Raw genomic sequence first — 25582 nt, 5'->3', positions numbered from 1 at the left:
TAGAATGATGTGACTCCTCCATTTTAATATCTAAGGGGACTAGTTGTATGGTGCCATGGCAACAGCATCACCTTCAATGGTTCTCCTGAAGAAAATCTTGCAGAAACAGGACCAGAATACATGAAGATTTGGCAGTGATTCGATGAGCCAGTGATCAAAGTGTTTCATGTCTTACTGCATTTTGTTGGGTATTTTTTAACTTTTGAGAAATTACACAAATAATATTCAGTATAGAAAAATTAGAATCTGTAACTAAAAAAACTACCAGTAGTTTTTTCCATTCAGATGTAAGCATTGCCTTGCAGTTGTTTTTCTATGTCTACATGCCCAACTACATTAAAGAGGGAGAGAAAAATATTTTTTGAGACAAAGAATGAAAGGGTGCCCTGTGTATAGACTGCGACTGAATTATAGAAGAATTACACAGAATGATCAATCAAGAAAGAAGTCAAACCCAGAGTGGTATGTGAGAAAAAATTATGAAAAAGATAGTCTTGTGTGTGAAAGTAAGTATCTACTGTAAATACTTTATGTAAGCAGAGTGGGTATAAAAAACAAAGCAACCATACCAAGAGTAGCATAGAAATTAAGTTGTGTTTAAATATGTTTTAAAAGCTTTAAAGCAAATAAAAAAAGAATAAACATGGAACATAAAACTTCCAGACCAGTAGAGAAAAAATCAGTTCATTAGAAATCAGTGTCTTAGTCTGCTCCAACTGTCATAACAAAATACCACAGACTGGGGTCTCAAACAAGAGAAATTAATTTTCTCACTGTTCTTTGGAAATCTAAGAACAGGATGTCAGCCCATTCCTAGTGAAGGCCCTTTTTTTGAATTGTAGCTGGCCATCTACTTGCTGTGTCCTCAGAGCAGAAAGCAAGCAAGCCAGCTTTCTGGTGTCTCTTCTTATAAGGGCGCTAATCCCATCATGAGGGCCCCACCCTCATAATCTCACCTAACTCTAATTACTCACAAAGGCCCAACCCCAAATACTATCATATTAAGGTTTAGGACTTCAACATATGAATTTTGGGAGGATATAGTCAGTCCATGACTGTCAGTAAAGGAAGAAAACAAACAAAACAAAAAGTACAATAAGTGAAAAACACAAAATTCAATGGTTGAAGTATCAAAATGCAATTTATTCATTTGATGGCATAATACCTAGAAGTGAAAATAAATGAAATTTATATATATATAAGTGAAATGAATGAAATTTATATATCTATATATCAATAAGGGTAGACCTCAAAAACCAAGATACAGAATAATAAGTAGAATATAACTCCATTTGTATGCATGTTAAACACGGGAAACAATAGCCTATGTTTTCCATGTGGCTACCGAATAGATGTAGGGATACTTGGTAAATGTATAAAAAATACAGACTTGTGGATTAGAAGAACAGGCACCCATTTCAGAAGAAGGAAGGAAAAACAGAGAAGGGGGTTGAGGATGAGTATAAATAAACTTTCATTGTGTCTGAAATATACAGGCTCCTGGCATCAGCTGGGCTGTGAGAGACAGCATTAGATGAGAGGCTTTCTTGGGTAACCCAGTCCCACTCTTAGAGTTCAGTTTCTTCATCTGTAAAACTAAAAAGCTGGACTAAGTGTTCCCAGATTGCACGCAGCTCTACCTTTCTCAATTCTGTAAGGGTGATGGGATAAAGAGAGAATTTTGAACTAAACAGGTGGCATGACTGTCTCTTCCAGAAATAGCACAGCATCTGGGTCTAAAGCAGCATCTGTAAGGTTTGCCTCAGTTTTTCTTCCAATCTTGTTCTTTCCAGTGGTTTCCTGTAGCCACAAAAGGCTCCCAATTGACCTGAAATATTCATAGCTTGAACCATTAGGAAGGATTACTTCAATTCTACTGAAATCACCCCTGCATATGGTAGGATGGAAAAAAGAAAGAAATTACTGAAGGAAATAAATAGGATCGTACTACCAACAAAAGATAATTTAGAAACTAGATGAGGATATATGGGGTCTAGCTTATTATTATTGCTATTTTATGCATATGTGAAATTTTTCCTAATAAAAAAATTGTTAAAGAATATCTGAAATTTCCTGGTACTTAGTGCTTAGGGATCCAGCATTGTCATTAATATGGCTTGGGTTGGATTCCTGACCTGGGAACTTCTGTATGCCCTGGGTGTGGCAAAAAAAAAAAAGAAAGAAAAAATCTGCAGATGGACTGTTGTAAATCAAACTTTCTCTCACCATGATCCACAAAAAAAAAAAAAAAAAAAAAAAAAAATTATATTGCAACCTGGTACACATACATAGAGACTAAAACAAAGTCCCATGAAACATTACTTACCCTCACTATACAGTATAGTCTGATGTTTTTTGTTTCTGGCTTCTTCCTTTTTTTTGTTTTTTAGGGCTACACCCGCAGCATAGGAAAGTTCCCAGGTAGGGGTCGAATCAGAGCTGAGGCCACCAGCCAGTCACAGCAACGTTGGATCCTTAACCCACTGAGCAAGGCCAGGGATCGAACCTACATCCTCATGGATATTAGGTTCGTTAACCACTGAGCCACGAAGGGAACTCCCACTCAAATATTTTCTATTCTCTGCCCTGCTTGTTTTTTGCTTTGTTTTGGTTTTTGTTTTGTGGGGTTTTTTGTTTTTTGTTTTCTTATGCTAGCTGGAACCTACTCAACGATTCAAGACCCATTTAGTGTGGATCATGACCTACAGTTTGAAAAACACAGCTGTAAACAGCATCAGATCACTGTGGCGAGCAATTAAATATTTGCCTATTGTCCTGGATCAAGAGAAGAGCAGTGACTATTTGGGAAGGAATGGAATAGAATGAATGGAAATTTGCCCAGCCTTCTTGGAAAAGCCTGGTTCTCATCTGGCAAGAGGTGTCACCAGGTTTAGCAAAAGGAGAGAGCATCACCTGCTGCCACGTCTCTGTACCTGCGCCCATTCTCAAACTCTTCTTACCCAGGTTTACCTGCTTCTAGAAACTAGCCAGAGGTCATGGCCTGGGCTGCTCTAAGCAGCTTCTCTTTCCTCTGTCTCCTGGTTTTGCCTATTCTTAGCATTCCTCCAATTTGCCCAGGTTACGAATTTATGTCCTTTCCCTTCTTCCCCCTTTCTCCATTCCCAAATGGAGATTGTCTTCCCACCTTGCCCACCCCGCCCCGCCAAACTCAGTGTCATCGACAAAAGCAACCTCTTCCAAAGAGGAGAGACGAGGTCATGGCTGAGATCTACTCAGCACTTAAATCTCATTAAAGCAAAGGTCCCAGCAAACAGGGACCAGGCAGAGCACCTGATGTCTGGAAATAAGGAGGTCAAGGGTACATTCACTACTGTATTTCAGAAAGAGATGTCACCTGTTCAGTGCTTCAACAGTAGCAGTTCAACAGATACCCATTGGGAAGGACAACAAGAATTTCAGGACAGAGTCATTAATTCAAAGGTCGTCAATAAAATACACAGTAGATAGCACCTTGGATCTGCTCTAAAATAACAGCCTCAGGGATACAATTTTACAATGCTGCCCAAAGGGGTCCACAAATCCAGGAATATCATCTGGAAACAAAATTTTTATTGGACAGATTCCCTCCTCAAAAGCCCATCTCCTTGGTTCATGCCCACATGGCTTTTTGTGCCGAATGGAAGGGCATTTCCACTTCTCCCGCAAACGCTGTATTTCTTTCAATATTAAGGTTAATGAGGGCTGGGGCCCTGTAATCTACGTGAGTAGGTTAATTCTCATGTGTCCTAGATAGTGAGCAAGAAAGAGATTTAGAACTTGGGCTAAAGGGGATGCACACACTCCAAACCGGAAATGAAGGCATGCAAAGGAAGCGAGAAGCAGCCCAAGAAAGGGTCTGCACTTTAGCTCCTCCCTCTATAAGGTAGAGGTGCCCTTCCTTCCTTCTGCCTGAATGAGAGCGGCCAGTTCACAAGTGTGTGATTGGAGGTTTGATTGCATTATAGCAAAAGAAATCTTTTGTCAAAAGTTAACAGAGCTTCCATGGGAGATCACAAATCTTGGGTGTATTTTCAGAAATAGAGATGTGGTTCAAGTGGATCTCATACGTTGTTATCAAAGCCATGGATTTGTAAAATGCCCTCAAAATGTCTTCAACAGGAGTTCCCACTGTGGCACAACGGCTTAAGAATCCAACTACAGCAGCTCCGGTTGCTGCGGAGGCATGCGTTCCATCCCTGGCCCAGCACAGTGGGTTAAAGGAGCTGGTGCTACCACAGCTGCAGCTTAGATTCAATCCCTGGCACAGGAACTTCCATATGCCACAGGTGCTGCAAAAAAAAAAAAAAAAAAAAAAAAAAAAAAAAAAAAATCACCAAGGATGTTGAAAGCTCAAAGTTGAAAGTTACAAAAAAAATGAGACTGTTCCTTCAAAATGATAATACATTTTGCCCAAAGGCAGAGGAATGTGACTTCTATCACAGCTTTCTCTCCCAATTCCAGACTAACTTTGCCATTGCTGAAATGAAAATGGGGGCAGGGAAGCAAGAAAGCAACAAAGATATATATAAGAAATTCTTGTTTGTTAACCCTCGCAATAAAATCCTGTTACCATCAAATATTTAGATGCTTCAATTTTTTTAAGTTAAAGCTGATAAATAGAATGATTTGGGCTTTACACATTCTGATGCTGCCTGGCCCTGTGCTAGACCCTCTATGCTAGAAAATCAGGGTTAAAAATAAAGTCTAGTAGTAGAAACAGAAAAGAAATAGGCAAACAATTTAAACTATGGTTATTATGAAATTTGAGAACAGACAAAACTAATCTATAGCAACAAAAAGGGTTGTCTGGAGTTAAGTTGAAGAGGGTGAAGTCTGCAGCAGCAGAAGGGGATCTGGGGGGAGATGGAGGGTGCTATGTTTTGCTCAGGGTGGTGGTTATTGGGTATAACCCAGTATATGACTTGCATGCTTAAAATGGGCACATTTTATTGTATTTAAATTACGAATCAATCAAGTTAAGTGGAAGGAAAAAGTAATGTCACATGGGGTATGAAAGAAAGAAGCCAAAAGTAGAATGAGGTGGGAGTCCAGCTGAGATGAGTGTCTCATAAAGTCTTCTCTATAGATGAGGCTCTCTCTCGGCTACAAGCAGGAAAGAGGCTGGTGCAGAAGGAATGACACCAGCAAAGGCCCTGATTGCTCTCTTTATGTTTCTTGCAATAAAGGACTTGATTAAGACAGAACTCCTAATTTTACTCTTGCCTGGAGAGGGTAAGCACAACCAGATCATCCCACCAATTCCTTCTAACAGAGAAGTAAGAACTAAAGAGTCTGAGGTTTCTCCTCCTCGTCCTCCTCCCCCGCTTCCCCCTCCCCCTTCCTCTTCTTCCTCTTCTTCCTCCTTCTCTTTCTCCTCCCCCCTCCCCCTCCTCTTCCTCCTTCTTTTAGGACGGAAGCTTCTTTTTTTTAAAGGTGATGAAAATATTCTAAAATTGGCTGTGGCGATGATGGCACATTATCTATCAATCTATTAAAAAAACCCAGTTGAATTATATACTCTGAATGAGTACATGTGAATTATATCTTGAAGCTTAAAAAAATAAGGTGATAAAATTCCATGATGAGGCCAGTTCAGGTGCAAAAGTTAAATATAGACTTAAGCAACGTAACCTGGATGAAACCCTTCATTTTTACTTAGTAAAACTCACATGTTGAACCAGAAAGATGTATCTGGGGTAACTAGTCAGAGAGTATTTTGTTTCATTCAAATGGCAAAGAAAAACAAAATTCCATGCCCTCCCCTCCAAAAATGAAATGAAATTACCCAGTACTAAACTTTCATTTCTGACAGTGTGGCAGTTTGGATATCCTGAACAACTGTCCCAACTGAAATAACAAAAATTCTGGATTACGTTTATTGTTTGAAATTATTATTCAGCTGGCATGAAACTTCCTCAGAGCCCTAAAGTAAGGTGAAATCCTGTGGAGTTGAGTGTCCAAAGCCAGTTATGACAATATGAATCAGCTAAGTTTTGCCATGGTAATAAACACAATCTCTTTGGTTACTTAACAGTTTATTCCTCATTCATGCTTTTTGTCTGCAGGGGTCGCTGCTCATTATAATCTTGTGGGGACCCAGGCTGATGGAGGCCTCAATTCAACGTGTGAGCAGTGGAGTAGATTTTTTTTTTGGCCACACGCATGGCATAAAGAAGTTCCCAGGCTAGGGGTCAAATGAGAGCTGTAGTCACCGACCTACACCACTGTCACAGTAATGCCAGATCTGAGCCACATCTGCGACCTACACCACAGCTCATGGCAACACTGGATCCCTAACCTACTAAGAGAGGCTAGGGATTGAACCCTCATCCTCATGGATACCAGAAGGTTTTGTTACCACTGAGCCACAACAGGAACTCCTGGAGTAGATTTTTAATTCCTTGTATATTTCACTCTCTTAGAGTGTGGATACATATTTTCTATTTTATAGCCTCCCAATTAAGATTTATATTTGGAGTAAACACTCATCAGATTCCTCCTGCTGAACCTCTTATGCCTACCAACCTACGGTTTTCTTTTTAAAAACTGGAATCCTCATACTACATTTCAGTGACAGAGCTTCCTTTTATGTATTAAAATCAAACCCGTTATTATAACACAATGGAATTGACACTCCAGGGTAATGGGCATAAAAGAATATGGCTACCCTTTGCTGTAGGATTTAAACAGTTTTAAAATAAATTGTTTCAACATGAGAGGAGGCTCAAAGTAGTATAAAAGTGCTTCCTACACTGCGAATTCAGGAAGCCAGTTTAGACTTTCTTAATAGTCCCTGTAATGTAGGGCCATGGTGATTATTATTTTTTTTTTTTGTCTTTTTGCTATTTCTTTGGGCCGCTTCCGCGGCATATGGAGGTTCCCAGGCTAGGGGTCGAATTGGAGCTGTAGCCACCGGCCTACGCCAGAGCCACAACAACGCGGGATCCGAGCCGCGTCTGCAACCTACACCACAGCTCACAGCAACGCCGGGTCGTTAACCCACTGAGCAAGGGCAGGGACCGAACCTGCAACCTCTTGGTTCCTAGTCAGATTCGTTAACCACTGCACCACGACGGGAACTCCAGGCCATGGTGATTATTAATCAAACTTTTTAAACCCTGTATCATGAAGCCATACTAGCCCTCACTTCTTGAAGCTATTTAGGTCAGTCTCTGCTTTGGCAGATGAAAGAGACTCTAGCTATGCAGTCTTGCCCTTTGGAGTATGTGCTCCCTAAATTCTTTAGCTGCTCTTGACTAGTGGGTCGTTCAGTAAGGATCTCTGCTCACTAGACCGTCTGGACCCAGATGGTGGAATTGACCTTCTTTAAATATCATTCTGTAACTGAGCAGGACCCTCTGGGGGCCCTCCCAGAACAGACCCCCTCCCCCATGGCCTCCACCTGCCTCTTGTTTACAGAAAAACTTTAACCTATTCTAGGCCCTTCCTGAGTGCCAAGGAGTAAACTTAATCAGAGAAGTATGAAAATGCAGAAAGAAAGGAAAACAAGCCAGACAAAGTAATAATAGTTTAGCCATTCAACAAAGTCAGGGACATTTAGTTCCTCCTCAAGGGCTATTGATAATATTCTGAGCTATATCCTTCAAGCTGTTGTGCAAATACTGAAACTCCAACCAGATGGAAGAAGTTAACTGTATGCTGCCTACAAGCAGTAGACCCCAGCCTGGGTGGAACCAGAAGGTTGATGATGCTGACACCTGGTTAGTCAGAAGAATGTCCACAAGCTGACCAGGCACCCTGCAACCCTCTCCCTCACCCTTTCCCTGAAAGCCCTCGGGGAGTTCAGGCCTTTTGCGCACGAGCCGCAGGTACTCCTTGCTTGGCCTTGCAGTAAATGCTGCACTTTGCTTCACCTCAACCCAGTCAGTAGATTGGCTTCACTGCACATGGGTGAGCAGACCCAGGTTTGGTTTGTTAACAATTCAATGAACCACTTCTCTGAGGAAGTGTCATCAGCAAAACCCACATATTCTTTCATATCAAATCCAAATTCCCACATTTGTCTTTCAATCTTTCCACAATACACGAAAACACAGATGTGTGTTTAATGTAGAATACATATTATATATGCTATATATAAATATTACAATTAACAATAATGATTGTAGAGCATTACTTAAGGTAATGCTATGTGCCAAGACCTGAGCATAGTATCGACTTTATCTCATTTTATCCTCACAGCAACTTCAAAGGGCAATTCATTCTTCTTTCTTTCCAGCACCCACAGCATGTGGACATTGCAGGACCAGGGATTGAACCCACACCTCAGCAGCAACCTGAGCCACAGCAGTAACAATGCTAGATCCTTTAACCCACTGAGCCACCGGGGCAGTACTATCATCATTTGTGTTTTATTGGCAAGAACAGAGTCCACCTGTGTCTCCAAAACCCACACTCTGGCCCTCACAGTACCAGGTCCCTATCCACCTGACTGCTGCTTCTCAGCCCACACTCCTGCTCCAGTCAGCTCTGCCCACCACCCTCCTGTCCCCAAAACCACTCTCTGCTCTTTCAGCCTCCCTTCCTTTCTTCCAGAAAGCACTTTCCAAGACCCAGAGTAATCCGCATTTTTGAGGTTTGAGAGAGTAAAACCTTTTTCTCCAGTGCTGGACTGAAGCTGCATTTGAATGATCTTAACATTTTCAATTCCTTGAAAACACACAGTCCACTCAAGCCAGCGATCTGGGCAGCCTCCCTGGCCCCTCCCCTTCTTGCCAGGCCCTCTCCAGCCCACCACCACATCCTGTCATTGCTGCTTATGAGACTCATCTGGACTCAGTCTGCACTTTGTTCCGTCTTCACAGTTTCCTCTGGGTCCAATCACCACGGTCTCCTACCTGCATCAACATAAGAGCCTCCACTCTTGCTACTCTAGCCCAGTCTCCACATGGCACTTAGAATGAGCTTTTAAAATATATGTCATTGGGAGTTCCTACTGTGGCGCAACAGGATTGATGGTGTCTCTGCAGCAGCAGGGACAAGGGTTTGATCCCCCATCTGCTGCAGTGAGTTAAGGATCCAGCATTGCTGCAGCTGCGGCATAGGTCAAAACTCTGGCCAGATTCAATGCCTGGCTAGGCACTCCATATGCCACAGGTGCAACAAAAAAAGAAAATAAATAAAACAATAAAAAATAAATGTTTTCAGAGTTCCCTGGTGGCTCAGTGGGTTAAGGATCCAGCATGGCTCAGGTCACTGCTGTGGTGGGCAGTACCCCCCACCAAAAAAAATACACACACAGATTTCATATTTCCATGTTTTAAAGCCTTTAGCATCCCTTTGATACACTTGGAATAGAATCTACACTTTTAACCCCATTCTAAAGGCCCTGTGTGATGTGTGTTCTGACCACCTCTCCACCATCCCTTACTCTACTCCTCCTCAGCTCCCCCAGTGCTGTCCATCCACTTGGGGCCTCTTAAGTCTTTAAACTTGAGACAGTCTCCTACATTCCTGTCTTTGTGGATGCTATTTTCACTGCCTGCTTTTTCCCTTCTGCAGGTCCCAGACTTAATGTTACCTTTCAAACAGGCTTTTGCTGACAGCCTTGTCTAAGTAGAATCCTCCTCTCCACTGGAATCTCCTTTCACTGCCCTCTTATCATGTCCATGGGCTGAGATCACCCTCTCTCTCTTGCTTGTAGATTTGGCTGCTGCTCATCTGCTGCCCGCCCACCACAGCACATATACACATGCACATGTGCACTGGACTACTGGACTAGAGGCCACGTGAGTACCGTGACCATGTCTGTTTTGTCCTCAGCCCCCAGAAGAAAGATCTCAGTAAGTATGCACTGGTTTAATCCATTAGTCAAACAAACAATCCATTCCCCAAAACAGATTTAAATTCTTTGATAGGTTCATTGTTTTTTGTTTGTTTTTTTGTTTTTCTTCTCCTTAAAGCTCCCACCCCCCTTTTTTCCTTTTAGAGCTGCACCTGCAGCATATGGAAGTTCCCAGGCTAGGGGCTGAATCAGAGTTGCAGCTGCTGGCCTATGCCACAGCCACAGCAACACCAGATCTGAGCTGCATTTGCGATACACACTGCAGCACATGGCAATGCCAGATGCTTTAACTCAGTGACCAAGGCCAGGGATTGAACCTGCATCCTCTTGGGTTCTTAACCCGCTGAGCCACAATGGGAACTCCCTTAAAGCCTCTATCTGCACATGGAGAGTATGACAGGGACTCAGAAACTCCTTACTGGGCTGATGGTTTGAATACATGGTAAAAGAATGTCCTCTGGTTTCCAGTTCTCCTTGCTGACACTGAGACCCACTGGGCTGCTGGTGGAGATGCCCCAAGAGTGCTGACTCTGGGGTCTGCCGTTTACTAGCAGCCTAAGGCAAATAGGCTCTTCAGATCCTAGTTTTCACCAAAGGAGGTGGGTAGTATTTCCCTGTTTTGTTAAATCAGATAATATATCTGAAGGTCTTAGTACAGTGGGGGGTCATAGTAAATACTCATTCATTGGTAAATAATGGTATTAGCATCATAATCATTATTTTAGGTACCCAGCCCATTGGTGAGTTCAGTCTCCTCCAGTCTAAGGCAGCCAATATGAAAAACACCAAGATCAAAAGTAAACACCTAAAAGAAGAAGCAATGTTTCCTTTACTCCAGGAAGCAGAAGGATTCTCTCTACATGAGCATTTTGTTTCTAACCCAACTTGGTTGGACAAAATATAAGTATATCCCGTATACTAGCTTTTCTTGCTGATAAGTACATCATCCGGCTATAGGAAGTGTGTGTACAAGCATCTGTTTGGGGTCGGGGCGGGGGGGTTAAAAAGAGACTTGAAGCTGCCTTGAAAGTTCCTCCACTCTGGCTCTGTTCTTGTAGTTTATGGGAACCAGTAAGTGGGGAGGAATAAAGGAGGAAAATACACCAAGTACCTGACACTAGAAATGAAAATATTTCCCCAAAGGGCTGGGGTCAAAGGACACTCAAACCCCTATCACCCTGCCAACGACTGACCCCTCTTGCTTTATATTTGTAATTGTCCATGGGGCAAAAATGTCTGGCCAGCCTCTCAGTAAGCTCTGTGAATGGAGTAACTTACCCAAAGGCAAAGATGGGGGCACAGAGCCAAGTTCATGGTTGGCTATAAAAAAGAAAATATCTTCACTATTTTGGTTAATTAGGCTGAGCAGCTCAGAGTAATGTGTAAAAGCACCTTTGAACATTAATGAAAATAACTTCCGAAGTTCTCTGGTAGCCTAGTAGGTTAAGGATCCAGTGTTGTCAGTGCAGTGGCTTGGGTTGCTGCCATGGTGCAGATTTGATACCTGGCCCCGGAACTTCCACATGCTGTGAGTATGGCAAAAAAAAAAAGAGAGATAATTTCAATGTCTCACCATCACCAACCCTTCTTTGAGCACACAGTATTGTGTACTTGTATGAATAACATAGACCTCTGTCCACCCACCACCGCAAAGTTCATAGTCTAAGGAGATTCATAAGGCCATTAATGTTACAGTCACATGAGGTGAGTGCTTGACAGAGTCAGATTGTGGGGACACAGAAGTGATACCTCTGACACCTATACCTTCTCTATGACAGATGATGTGTTTCAAAAGTGGGTAAATGAGCATCTGGGCAATTTAGGGTCTGAGTTTTACAGATCTAGAAGCTAGTCTGGAGGGCAGGAATGAAGTAAAGCTCTAAGTAATAGAGTTAAAATATTGAGTGAAGGGGCGGGGAGTGGGATGAACTGGGAGTTTGGGGTTAGTAGGTGCAAACTATTGTATTTAAAATGGATAAGCAGGAGTTCCTGCTGTGGTTCAGTGGGTTAAGAACCCAGCTAGTATCCATGAGGATAAGGGTTCAACCCCTGGCCTCGCACAGTGGGTTAAGGATCAGGCATCGCAGTGAGCTGTGGTGTAGGTCATAGATGCAGCTTGGATCTGGCATTGCTGTGGCTGTGGTATAGGCTGCCAGTTGCAGCTCCGATTCAATTTCTATATGCTATCTACGTGGCCTTAAAACACACACACACACACACACAGAATGGATAAGCAGTGAGGCCCTACTGTATAGCACAGGGAACTATATCCAGTCTCTTGGGATAGAACATGATGGAAGATAAAATAAGAAAAGGAATGCGTGTGTGTGCGTGTGTGTGTGTGTATGTATGTATATATATGTATGACTGGGCACTGCTGTACAGCAGAAATTGGTACAACATTGTAAATCAGGTATATTTTAATTTAAAAAAAAAGGAAAAAAAATTGAGTGAGACTTACTGAGAAATAAAATACTTTTTAGATGCCCTGCCCACCATTTACCCTGTTTTCTAATTTTTCCCTCTTGCTTAACTTGTCTTGTTTTATTGACTTGGAGTATGTATTGTTCCTCCAGGAAGGGTGACAGCATGAGTGACTTTGATTCAGATTTTAGTGGGAATATCTTTCTAATCCTTTCTTGAGCTAAATCTTTGACATGGACTTAAGACCTATGTGGGTGTTATTCCACCCAAACTCCATTGTAATAAAGAAACCACCTTACCCATACATACACACAACCCCTAAACACAAGAGATGTGTTAAAGTAGTCGTGTTTGTTCCCTGAGCTACAACAGCTCCGTTTTCTCACTCCTCTCCGTACGTTTTAGCTTTCTCAATCCATCTTGGCCACCACTTACTCATTGTCAGTTCTGAAAACCACAGATAACTGACAGCACCGTCTGGCCTCTTCAAACTAGAGAGAGAGAGAAAAAAAATGTCTGGTGGGCTGCCGGCCCTTAGATGTATAAGTCTTCATGTCAGATGTACCCCTCCCATCCTGCTGGACTTGGGGGCCATATGTGACACACACCTGTCTGCCGAGGGCCATCCCTTTGGGAGGAGTTTGTGAGAGATAGGTCAAGTTCATGGAGAATTGGTACTGAAGGGATAGAGAATGCCCTCAGTTCCTGATGGCTTTTTAGTTCTAAGTGCCCATTTCCTATGATGCCTTTATGTTCTAGGAATTCCTATAGATAGATGGGCTTTTTAGGGCCTCACCTATGGCATATGGAAGTTTCCAGGCTAGGGGTCGAATTGGAGCTGCAGCTGCTGGCCTACACCACAGCCACAGCAATGCCAGATCTGAGTCGGGTCTGTCAACTATACCACAGCTCACAGCAATGCTGGATCTCTAGCCCACTGAACAAATCCAGGGATCGAACCTTAGTCCTCATGGATACTAGTCGAGTTCATTACTGCTGAGCCACAACAGGAACTCTGAGTTCCTCTATGTATTTTTAATAAACTTCCTAACTTCAGCTAGTTTAAGGAAGGTTCTGTTCCTTGAGGATAGAAGGGCATTGACCAGAAGCTGGAGCCAAAGAATAGAATCCAAAGTCCTAGAGAAATGAGAAACATGGTGATGCTGACACCTGGCACAGAGCCAGGAAGCTGAGTGGGGGTGGGATGGGGACAAAGTTTCTTCCCAAGTGCCCACCTCTGCATGGGTCTGGTTGGCAGGAAAGGAGTTAGCTGGAAGACCAGGCTTGTGGGACCAAATTCTCTCATGTCAACTTTTCTTGATAAAACTGTGCATCTGTTTGTCCATCTGTTTGATTCTATAGCTGCAAAGTGAAGGATGGAAACCTAGGCTCTTGAATGGAGATGAAAAGAAAGGGTAAGGAGAATGGTGGGAGTTGAACCCAGAACAAAAAGGAAATCCTCTTCCCATGGCCATGGCGAACAGCCTAGCACTCTGGTGATTGCTTTCATGTGTGTTCCCTATGAGGGCACACACACGTACACACATGCAACAACATGCGTGCACGTGCATACACACACAGCCTCTGCTCTTCCTACCCCTACCCCATCTCTCTGTACTTTGTCTTCCAATTCTCCAGAGAAGAAGCTTGGTTCCCTCTTTGCCTTCCTTCACTTCCTCATAAAAATCCTCTTTAAATGTTTTCTCCTTCCCATGCTTTATTATTATTATTATTATTTTTATCTTTTTAGGGCTGTACCTTCCGCATATGGAGGTTCCCAGGCTAGGGGTTGAATTAGAGCTATAGCTGCTGGCCTCCACCACAGCCACAGCCACATCAGATCCGCACCATGTCTGTGACCAACACCACAGCTCACTTCAATGCTAGATCTTTAACCTACTAAGCGAGGCCAGGGATGGAACCTACGTCCTCATGGATGCTAGTCAGATTCGTTTCCACTGAGCCACGATGGGAACTCCTGTGCTTTCTATTCCTTCATTTCTTCCTATTCTATTTCTTTGGCTCAAGAAAAACTCAGGATTATAGAGAAACCACTGCAGTGTAAAGAGGCATTTACAGTTCACCTCCCCCTCCACCCACCCTTCCCAAGCCAGTCTTCAAAGTCTGTACTAGACAGAAAGAAAGGGGGAGAGGAGAGAAGTAACCTTTGTTGACGTTTATCTGGAGCTCAAGTGTCTTAAATGCATGATGTCTTCATATTCTTGAGATAGCTCTGGGACCATGATTTTAATTAGCCCTTCTATTCTGAGGTTCAGAGAGGCTAATTACTTGAAGTCCACTCAACTAGTCAACAGCAGAACTAGGATTTTTTTTTTTTTTTTTTTTTTTTTTTTTGGTCACACCTGCAGCAGGTGGGAGCTCCAGGACCAGGGATCTAACCAGTGCCATAGCAGTGACCTGAGCTGCTTCAGTGACAACTCTGGATCCTCAACCCACTGAGTCATCGAGAACTATCTGCACTCAAACCTTTTTGACTAAAAGCCCATGCAGCATCTATCCTTCAGGTCCATAAAATGAAAAAATTATCCAGATACAGAAAAATTATTGTTAAATTATGAATGTGTTCTCTAGTGGGAAAATATGTTCTGACTTTTCCTCTGGAACATAGACTAGGTAACTACTACCTTAATGAGCTCTTAAGGAATGCAAGTCGAGGACAGGCTGGTGTCATCAAGATGGGAAGACCATCCTGGGTAGTGGGCACTGTATGGAAGATCCTGGAAAAGAAGTCCAAAGGGTGGATGCTAGAGTTAAAGATGCCCTGGGAAAATTTCAATATTTGCTTTTAAATTTCCCGCATTTGTCTGCTTTCTCATATCCTAACCTACATGACATCCCCATCCAATAGTATTTACAAAGTTCTTCAGGTCATTTTTCTGTGTTCGGCCCTCAACCCATTGACTGAATTTCTTGCTTACTCTTGACTCTAGAGTCCACTTCTCATCGACAATGGATGCCACATTTCAGTGCAGCTTTACTGAAATCTTCTCTTGGATCTCTTTTCTATCTCTCCTCCCAACCCTGATTCCCACGGAAGCTGCAGTAAAATAATGAAGAGCAATAAGCGAAGGATGCTGCTGAGGGACATGCAGACCACCCCTGCCTACCTCTCAGCGGACTCAGCTCCCCTTCACTGAGCAGAAGAGAGGGCCCAGAACCACAAGGACGCAGAGAGCCAGGCTTGAACCCAAGCTCTTTATGCTCCTAGTCAATCTTGTTTGCATCTCTTGCACACAGAGCTGATGAGTGAACTTCAGGGAACATCTAGCATCAGGCTCACCAGCGACCAAAGGTATCCTTTGCTTTCTCCCAAGAGCCTTTCCCTCTGTCTTCCTAGTGTGAGCCTGGTTGCTATAGCAACATTCAAGCTCTGCCTGAAGGAGAGATTTCTTATATAATGAGCCTGGAAGACCTCTAGTTGAATATAGACAACCTTTGCAGTTTAAGGCCTAAAGGACTTGGAATTTCTTCCCTATTAGTTCTTTGGAAATATTTATAGTATTTCTATCACTTTAATCACAAAGCAAAACTGAATTGTTATTTACTTTGCAACATCTGGTCGTATAGAGATGGTCGGGTTTCTGGGTCCCTGGGGCCACTGCATCATCTGGAAAAACTCTGATCAATCACATAGTCTTCTCAGTCTTGCCCCCTGTGTGTTTGAATGAAGTCATTGCTTTTCCCGAGTCCTTCTCAGGGCCTGTTTAGTCAAATAAAAACCCTGAATTAGAAGCTAGAGCCCTCTAACCGTTCCTCCCCAACCAACTACAATAATTTTTCTCCTGCCCAAGCTCGTTGGGAATAGTGTTTGGTTCCTTCCTTTGGAGAATTACCCCTCCCCAGCTCAAGATAACTGTGGCTCTCCTGGTGGGAATGGTACGACTCAGTTCTCCAGCCTGGCCTGAGACTCCCTGAAGTTTTTGTCAAACTACATGGGAAGATGCTCTTTTTGTTCCAGAGGCTGACGAATTCAGACTGTGAATCTTGAGCCATCATATCCAAGAGGGGGACAAACCTTGTATTCATGACCTCATTTAATCTTAATTACCTCCTGGAAGGCCCTATCTCCAAATACAGTCACATTGGGGGTTGGAATTTTAACATATGAATTTTAGGGGACATAATTTAGTCCATAACAGATTCCATAGGAGAAAATGGAGAGAAAGGTGGAGACCCAGTGACTTCATTTTAGGCCCTGAGTATAGTAAACCAATCATACCCCTCTAAATATTTCATTTTTTTCAGTTATTTTCTTTTTCTAACTCTACTCTCTTGTTTATTTAAACACCTCTACATAACAACCATTGTTAAGAAGTGACCATTGTGGAGGAAAATGAAGAAATTGCGTTTGGGGATGTGATAAATAAATAAAAACACTTTTTATTATACACTGAGAAGAAATAACATGACCTATATAAGTTTTTTTACATTGCATTTTAACCAAGGATATATGTTGGTATCTCAATTATTTTACACATGTGAAGGCAGCCTTAAGAAAAACTCTGTTTTGGAGTTCCCGTTGTGGCGCAGTGGTTAACGAATCCGACTAGGAACCATGAGGTTGCAGGTTCGATCCCCGGCCTTGCTCAGTGCGTTAAGGATCCGGTGTTGCCGTGAGCTGGGGTGCAGTTTGCAGACTCGGCTCAGATCCCGTGTTGCTGTGGCTCTGGTGTAGGCCGGTGGCTACAGCTCCGATTCGACCCCTAGCCTGAGAACCTCCATATGCCGCGAAAGCGACCCAAGAAATGCCAAAAAGACAAAAAAAAAAAAAGAAAAAGAAAAGAAAAGAAAAACTCTGTTTCAAAAAAAATGGGAGTTCCCATTGTGGCTCAGTAGTAATGAACCCGATTAGTATCCCTGAGGATGTGGGTTCGATCCCTGGCCCCAGTCAGTGGGTTAAAGGATTCAGCATTGCCATGAGCTGTGCTGTAGGTCGAAGATGTGGCTCAGATCTACCATCCTGTGGCTGTGGCATAGGCCAGCAGCTGAAGCTCCAATTCAGCCCCTGACTGGGAAATTCCATATGCTGCAGGTGTGGCCCTAAAAAGCACAAAAGAAAGAAAGAGAGAGAGAGGGAAAGAGAAAAGAAAAAAAGAAGAAAAAGAAAACTCTATTACCTTAGTGCCTTTCTTAAGCACAATTATTAGAAGAGTCAGTTGCTCTAGTATTTTACACTCTATCATCATGCAGAGATGAGAAAATCTCAGAATTCAACAAGAGTCTGATCACTTCTGATACAAATACCAGAAGCTGATTATGAAAGTTTCTTCTTTCAAGTAGAGATAACAATACCCATTCCAGTTACACTCACTCACAGAATACCCAGCCAGTTATCTAAACTTAAAGTATTAATATTGTATTCAGAGGATAAAATTCATAGCATTTAATATATTCAATTTGAGAGGTGAGAAAAAAGACACAGAGACTGACTAGATCATATCTCCCCATATATGCTCCAAATCTGTCTTTGGCTGATACTTACCTTTTAAATCAGTCTATCTGTGCTACATGATACAGTTGGGGGGGAGAAAAAGGAACATCTACAATAAAGTTTATATCTTATCTAAAGAAAACTTCATTAATTCATTCTTTAACCCTTAATGCAGAGAAAGACTTCTACCCAGCTGTGCTGAATATGGAGCTCTAAACTTTGAACTCTGTAAGCACAGAAAATGTGCTTGATCCACCTCTGCATGCTCCACACCTACTACTATGCCTGGGCCAGGATCCGGGATCAAGAGATGTTTTATGAATAATTGAACACAATTACTACCTTGAATGATAATGACATTGGCAACTTATTAAAGCTGTCTGATAAGTTTAAAGTACTCTACATTTTGAATCCAGACTCTCAAAGGAGAATGTGATAAAATGGGGTTACTCTTGATAAACTATAACAAAGTTAGAAAAGATTCTTTTAGAAGCATCGTTAGTTTAGATGTCAAAAAAATCTGCATTCCTGGGGGTTCCCATTATGGCTCAGTGGAAACGAATCAGACTAGTAACCATGAGGTTGCAGGTTCGATCCCTGGCCTTGATCAATGTTGTCGTGAGCTGTGGCATATTTGCAAGACTTGGCTTGGATCCTGCGTTGCTATGGCTGTAGCGTAGGCCGGCGGCTGCAGCTCCAATTCAATCCCTAGCCTGGGAGCCTCCATATGCTTTGGTTATGGCCCTAAAAAGAAAAAAAAAAAAAAATCTGCCTACTTGTCTTGGGTATTCCACAAACAAGCTGCAGAACATTGTACCAGTTGCTTAATTTCTGTCTTGATTCCTTCATCAATAGATGAGGTCCATGCAATAGATGAGGTCCATGCAAGTTTAATTAGTTTAATTAGGTCCATGTAAATTCTGTAACAGTTCATGAACAATTAATTTGAAAGTGCAAATTTTTAAGCTTCTGCAGTCAGGTTGAAATCTGCCTTTCCAAATTCATTTCCTAAAATTCATCAGCTCCCACAAGCCTGCCCTGTGCTTTATATGATGGCTTCTGCCTCCTTTCTTTCTGCTAAGATTTCCTCCAGGCTCAGCTCATCTCTCTGATTCTTGTTCTTTTTATTTTTTGGATGTGTTTGTGGCATGTGGAAGTTTCCAGACCAGGGACTTAACCTGTGCCATAGCAGCGACCCGAGCCACTGCAGTGACAATGCCAGATCCCTAACCCATGGCACCACCAGGGAACTCCTCACCACTCTAATTCTTAACCATTCTTCAAGACCCAGATTCAGGTCCATCTCCTTGAAGCCTGGGGGTTTATGAGTAGTGTGTATGTGAGCTCCTCAAGGACAGAGCACAGTAAATTCTTTTAGATGCATTGCCATCATACTTTGTAAAGAGCCCAGCACAGAGTAAAAGGAATATCATGGGTTTTTGCTCCCCTTATTCCCTTGGGACTTCATTGCCTTCATTCCACTCAACCCAAGATCCCAAGATTTCAAAGAACCCAAGATCCCAAGATTTCAAAAAACCCAAGATCCCAAGATTTCAAAGACCTCTGTCCCACAAGTCAGTTGCTGATTAGGCAGAGGTAAATGGTGCCTGTTTCTTCACATTTGTTTTGAACATGCACAATGGTCTTGATTGGTTTAGGGAGTATTTGGAATGGAAGCCAGCTGGGCTCATCTGTCAGCTGGCCTCAGTGTTTCACCATTAACAAGCATGGCCCTCAGGAAGACAACTGAAGAGAACAAGAATTGAGAATGTGAACTAATTTATTTAAAATAGTCTTTGATTTTTTCATTACCAATATCTATGTGGTTTCTGCAAAGTTACATAAACAGCTGGACCTTGTGCTAAAACAATTTCCAGTGTCATCCATAGAAACTAATCTTATGGAATTGTGTCATCCAACTCCATTTCTTGCTTATGTGGAGCTAAACCTAATCTGCTTTTCAGATATGAAATATGTTCATGATTCTGTCCCAAAGGGTAAAATCAAAATTTAATCTTGTAACTCCCAGCTAAAAGTCACACTAACTCATCTGATGAACTTGGTAGTGCTGTGATACTACAATGCATGTGGTTTTCAAAGCCACCAATCGATGTGCTCATACACTGAGTAAGCAAACATTGGCCCCACCCCACTCCCACCCCCACCCCAAACCCCCAAATGAAATGAGAGGCTTGTTTTGGGAGGTTGCAAGTCCTGGTCTGGTTTATTTATAAAGCAATAAATATTAGAAGCACAAATAAATGGCACGTGTGTAAACAAACTGTACAATGATGGATAAGAGATAAAGAAGGGTGGGTTGGAAGCATTAACCTGTCATCCTGAACGTAAAGTAGACTAAGAGACAAGGCACCTTAGAAGCATTTGCGGTGGACGATGGATGGGCCTGCCTCATCATACTCTTGCTTGCTAATCCACATCTGTTGGAAGGTGGACAAGGATGCCAGGATGGAGCCCCCAATCCAGACAGAGTACTTACGCTCAGGGGGAGCAATAATCTGCAGAACAAAACCAAAATCCTCCAGTGAACTCTGAAGTTCCAAGCAACAAAGCAACCAACATGTTGTTAGGGAGATTCACAAAAAATATATTCATGATCAATTCACTGTAATGTGATATTTCATTATCACAAATGAATATGGCTGAGGGAAATTTAATGCATTTTCCTCTATTTCACCATTCCCATAATCAAAGTCTCTGTAAAACAGAACTTCCCCATTTCTTTGAACCAAGGTGTAATGTGACAATAAGCTTGGTACATGGTAGAGGCTAGATTGAAAGTTGGGGACTTTCAAAATGTGTTCAAAGATTTAGGTTTTTTTTTTTTTCTTTAAAGATTTATTTTTATCCACTACTTGGAAGTGTTTTCAAATCTCCTATCTTGGGAAAAGTGCTAGAAAAATCAGAAAAAGTGTTAGAAATAGTGCTAGAAAAACTACAAGGTAAGACAGGAAACTAAGTGTGAGGGGAAAGAAGTTAGGAATTCTGCTTGGAATATGAAGACCTGCCTTGCCCCCACCCCCCAACACACCCCACCCACAAAGTTCTTTACCTTGATCTTCATGGTGCTGGGAGCCAGGGCAGTGATTTCCTTTTGCATGCGATCAGCAATACCTGGGTACATGGTGGTACCTCCAGATAAGACATTGTTAGCATACAGGTCCTTGCGAATATCAATGTCACATTTCATGATGCTGTTGTAAGTCGTTTCATGGATGCCAGCAGATTCCATACCTAGGAACAAGTTAAGGAAAAAAAGTCACAGTGCACTTAGGCCAGGGGACCAGGGTGGAGGAAAGAGAACAGGACTCCTCTGTGTTGGTGAACTGTCACCATTTGTCTCTGAAACATATGTTCCTCTATAAGACACACTGCAGGGTTTTGTGGAACAGATGTCTGAGAGTAAATCAATAGCAGACTGCCAAGAAACACACAACTGTGTTTAACACCTGTTTAACACCTGTTTGCTGTACCCATCAAATGCATGGAAGTGTATTAGAAGAGGATAAGACACACATTTCCATTAAATTAATTAATGCGATTCATATTTATGGATTAAAATAAGACCCTGACAAGCTTCCTCTTGGAAATCATTCCTTAGGAAAGACATTCAGTGACACACAAGTGTCCATTTATTATTGTCAGTAGGATTGTTGTTACACTTAATAATGAGTAACTTGAAAGTAAAGTCCAGCTATTTGGTGATGGAACCTGTTGGAACAAGGCAGCACTCTTGAGTCATCATCTCTTCCTTACAGAGATGGATTAATCAGTTACCACTCTGCCTCATTCTTTGTTCTGAGATGAAGCTAATGTGTCATCCTTTATTATATAATTGCTGCAGAGCAGTGACAGCCAGTCCTGTAATGAGGCATCGAGACCCGAAGCAAACTGTGTGGGACTCCAAGCTATGACTTCTTTTACTGTGAGGGCCCCATAATCGTTGTTGATCATAATAGGTTTTACTCTGGGAGCCCCCAAGCTGTGTTTCTGCACTAGACCCTACAACTCACCAATGAAGGAGGGCTGGAAGAGCGTCTCAGGGCAGCGGAAGCGCTCATTGCCAATAGTGATGACCTGGCCATCAGGCAGTTCATAGCTCTTCTCCAAGGAGGAGGAAGAAGCAGCTGTAGCCATCTCATTCTCAAAATCCAGGGCAACATAGCACAGCTTCTCTTTAATGTCACGAACAATTTCACGCTCAGCTGCAAACAATGGGGGAGAGGGTCACAATTAACCTCTGAGGAATGAAGTCAAACTTAGGGAGGCAGGTGGATTCGCTGGTGGAGACAAAAAGCAGACACACGCCATGACAGATGAGGTATACACACACACACTCACACACACACACACTCACACATACACACACTCACACATACACACACTTACCAGTGGTGACAAAGGAGTAGCCACGCTCAGTGAGGATCTTCATGAGGTAGTCAGTGAGATCCCGACCAGCCAGATCCAGACGCATGATGGCATGTGGCAAGGCATAGCCCTCGTAAATGGGGACGTTGTGGGTTACGCCATCCCCAGAGTCTAGAACAATGCCTGTCAGAGGAAAGAGACCAGAACAATGTAAATCTCTGAGGACACCATTGCTTTGGCCATGGCCAAGCCGATCTCCAATCTTGGCCAAGAGATACTAGTACAGGGCAAGGATCCAGATAAAATTAGATCTCTTACACATGAAGAATAAAAATGAGCATCATGGACACTAAATCTGAAGTCAACACCAGTTCATCCTTTTAAATACTGTAGTAGAAAACAGGATACTTTCAAATGCCTGTCCCTCTTACTGAAACATTAGTACATTCTGCAAGTGTCCAGGCATGTTTTTCTTTCCTCCCATCTAACTTATACGTCTCTCTTTTTTGACTCCAACCCTGTAGGGAATGTGGGTTCTCTTTGGGGATATTTGCCCAGAGGCTGTGATTATTCCAGGTTGATAGGTTATATGGAGCCTCCATATGGGACATTATATACTTTGGGCAAGGGAAGGATCTAACTCCATGTTCTTGTATTTCCACTCCTACAAATAAGTGTACTCTGAAACCAACCTCAGGGTACTACTGCTACCTCTCTCAGCACAGACACCTTTCCGGGGACCATTCCTTTTGTGTTGGGGGAAGTGAGTCACAGCAAGGTCGATGACTTGGGAGTACAACTAAGCAGGGACTCTCCCACCATCCAAACGTACCTGTGGTACGGCCAGAAGCATAGAGGGACAGCACCGCCTGGATGGCCACATACATGGCAGGGACATTGAAGGTTTCAAACATGATCTGGGTCATCTTCTCGCGGTTGGCCTTGGGGTTCAGGGGGGCCTCAGTGAGCAGAGTAGGGTGCTCCTCGGGGGCTACACGGAGCTCGTTGTAGAAGGTGTGGTGCCAGATCTTCTCCATGTCATCCCAGTTGGTGATGATGCCATGCTCAATGGGATACTTGAGGGTCAGAATACCTCGCTTGCTCTGGGCCTCGTCACCCACGTAGGAATCCTTCTGACCCATACCCACCATGACCCCCTAACAAGAAGAAAGATGAGAAAATCAGCTTCCACAGTGTCAGGAAAATAATCGATGCCTTATCAATTATACCTACCTGCCAAAGTCAAGGGACATCTTATGGAGAGCAGAAATAATAAACAATATGGATTTCACTCCCATTCAGAAATATCACTTAAAATCAGCCCTCTGCCTTCTCCCCATTCCAAGTATTATTCTATTGTTTCGAATACAACTGGGGATGGGAAGGAATGAAGCTATTTCACTGAAGGAGCAGAGCCTCACCTCGTTTTTAAAATATTATAATGCCTCCATTAAATTATTAAGCTCATCACCCATGTCAACTGGAATATGAATGACTACACTGTGGAATGACTGAATTAATGACCCATTGTATTTGTCCTAAGAAAAGATTTTGACATCCATCAAGTGAACATAAAAAGATGGACTGATATGCCATTATCACCCTGTCACTGAAATCCAGCCCGCCCAGAGCGGCCCTGGAGTACCCATCATCCATCCACATTTAGGAATGCCACTCTCCTTCCTGGCACTCTGTCTGGCCAGGCATTGTGGCAAAGCCCGAGACGGTGGTATTTCTTTTAATAAATAAGGTGGTATGTAACTATCACCATGGCACTTACTGCCTCTGTCACGCCTGGCTTCTAAAAATGCAACAGCTAGGAAGCAGATGGATGACATCTTTTGGGAGTCCTCTGAACTAGCTGTGAACAAGAGGGAGCAATGTGGCTTGGCCCTGGGTTGGTTGGTATTAATAATAAGTGTATTATTATGAGTTTTGAACAGTACTGAAAAGGGAAGCCAAGGGGTAAAGTGAAGAGTCTGAGAGGTAGAGAAGACACAGGACTAAAGATTCAGGTCAGGAGCAGAAGAGAGAAGCTGCTGCCTTTTTATACCAGGGAAATGGACCCTTGCTGTGCTGAGTCCCTGAAGCCTGAAGCCTGAAGCCGACTGGGGAAAACGCACATTTCCTGGTGTGTTGGAGAGTGTGAGTATTGCTTTGCCTTGGCTCCGATTGGAAGCGAATCCATTTTTTCCTTTTTGACCTAAAGAGGTCATGACGCAGGAAGGTCAAGTGAGAGATTTCCTCGCTGAAGACGTGCCAGGAGGGGTTGTGGAGATGGCTGGGGGGAGGGCAGGTCGGGAGGGGGGCCAAGTTTACCTGGTGGCGCGGGCGGCCTACGATGGAAGGGAAGACCGCGCGGGGAGCGTCGTCGCCTGCGAAGCCAGCCTTTACCAGCCCGGAGCCGTTGTCGCACACCAGGGCGGTGGTCTCCTCGTCGTCGCACATCTTTGTACAGCTTTGGCAGGGTCTGCAGGGGGAGGATAGCAAGGTGGCCCACGTTCAGTGATGCGGAACTGGCCTCGTCCGCGCCCCGGAGAGGAGGGGACGGGGCGGGGGATCCGCGGGCAGGGAAGGGAGTGGGCGACGCCTGCCACCTCCCTTCTCCTTCGGGCAGGAAAGAAGGATGGGAAGAAGCTGCGGGGAGGAGAGGAACCTTCCGGCTCCCCCGCAGAAGGCTCAGCCCCTGCTCTGGTTCAAAAGGGGCGGTCACCCCTTAGCAGGTGCTCCTCAGCCCTTTACATCTTCGCCTTGTCACAAACCGGGAACCCACTTCTGTCCCATTCACACCCCATTCAGGCTTGAGCTCCAGTTGGAGGGAAAAGCACAGGGTAGGGACCCCAAATGCCCCCACTGGGGCCCAAGACTCCCCTTCCAAGCCCCCCCCCCCCTTCTGCGAGGACCTAGAGTCAGGACAAAATAAGTTAGAACTAAATGGAAAGTTTGGTCTTAAAGAAGTGACGGAGGGACAGGAACGAGAGGAAGGGCTCCGGGCGCGGGCCGGCGGTGCGACTCACCGTCCGCGGGACGCGCTGGGCTCGGCTGGGCTCGGGCGGCGGCAGGCGCTGGTGCCCCGCGCGGGGCGCGCCGCTTTATAGCGCGCTGATGGACGGGGTCAGTTGGAGCGGCCGGGGGCAGGGGTGGGGGGCCCGGTCGGCCACCTTGCCTTATTTGGTCGCCTTCGCGCCACTGAGGAGCGCCGAGGCCATTCATGGAGCCAAGGGCAGGGGAGAGGATCAGCCGGGGGGCCCCCAGACCATGTAAGGAAGGGGAGGGGGCAGCCTGGGGGATGGCCAAATAGGGACCCAGGGAGGGGCAGGCGGGGAAGGGTAGGGGCTAGGGGAAGACTAAGTGACGCCAGCCCACCCCTCCCCCTTCCTGGGTGGGGGTGCTCCCTGGGTGTGCTGTGGACTAGTTTCCTGCGCAGCCCCGCCAGCCTCAGAAACAATAAGCCCCACACGAGTGGGAAGGCTTGGCGCCCTGCCCTCTGCTGAGGGGTCCTGACAGCTGGGCTA

General features: G+C 43.9%; 2 protein-coding genes across 2 annotated transcripts in view; both read right to left on the bottom strand.

Annotated features, from left to right (window-relative positions):
- GJD2 (gap junction protein delta 2) overlaps positions 1-15950 on the bottom strand; it is a 37596-nt gene extending 21646 nt beyond the window's left edge. Inside the window, exons 1-3 of the mRNA XM_084975109.1 lie at positions 15796-15950; positions 14875-14967; positions 11198-11331 (exon numbers count right to left, since the gene is read on the bottom strand). The gene's annotated coding sequence lies outside the window, so the exon portion shown is untranslated. The remainder of the gene's footprint in view (positions 1-11197; positions 11332-14874; positions 14968-15795) is intronic.
- A 3926-nt stretch (positions 15951-19876) lies between these two features.
- ACTC1 (actin alpha cardiac muscle 1) lies at positions 19877-25310 on the bottom strand. Its single transcript, NM_001170517.2, has 7 exons — positions 25085-25310; positions 24387-24537; positions 22900-23224; positions 22089-22250; positions 21713-21904; positions 20752-20933; positions 19877-20197 (listed from the first exon to the last, which is right to left on the bottom strand). The coding sequence occupies exons 2-7, from the start codon at positions 24513-24515 to the stop codon at positions 20054-20056; spliced, it is 1134 nt and encodes a 377-aa protein (NP_001163988.1). The 5' UTR covers positions 24516-24537; positions 25085-25310; the 3' UTR covers positions 19877-20053.
- Between the last annotated feature and the right edge of the window lie 272 nt (positions 25311-25582).

This window comes from Sus scrofa, chromosome 1 (assembly GCF_054392235.1).
Source record: "Sus scrofa isolate SSC_HxYL_T2T_F1_AM1 chromosome 1, Sscrofa_HxYL_maternal_Yorkshire_Landrace_v2.0, whole genome shotgun sequence".
In the NCBI taxonomy this organism is placed as follows: domain Eukaryota; kingdom Metazoa; phylum Chordata; class Mammalia; order Artiodactyla; family Suidae; genus Sus; species Sus scrofa.
This window is presented reverse-complemented; position numbering and strand designations above follow the sequence as displayed.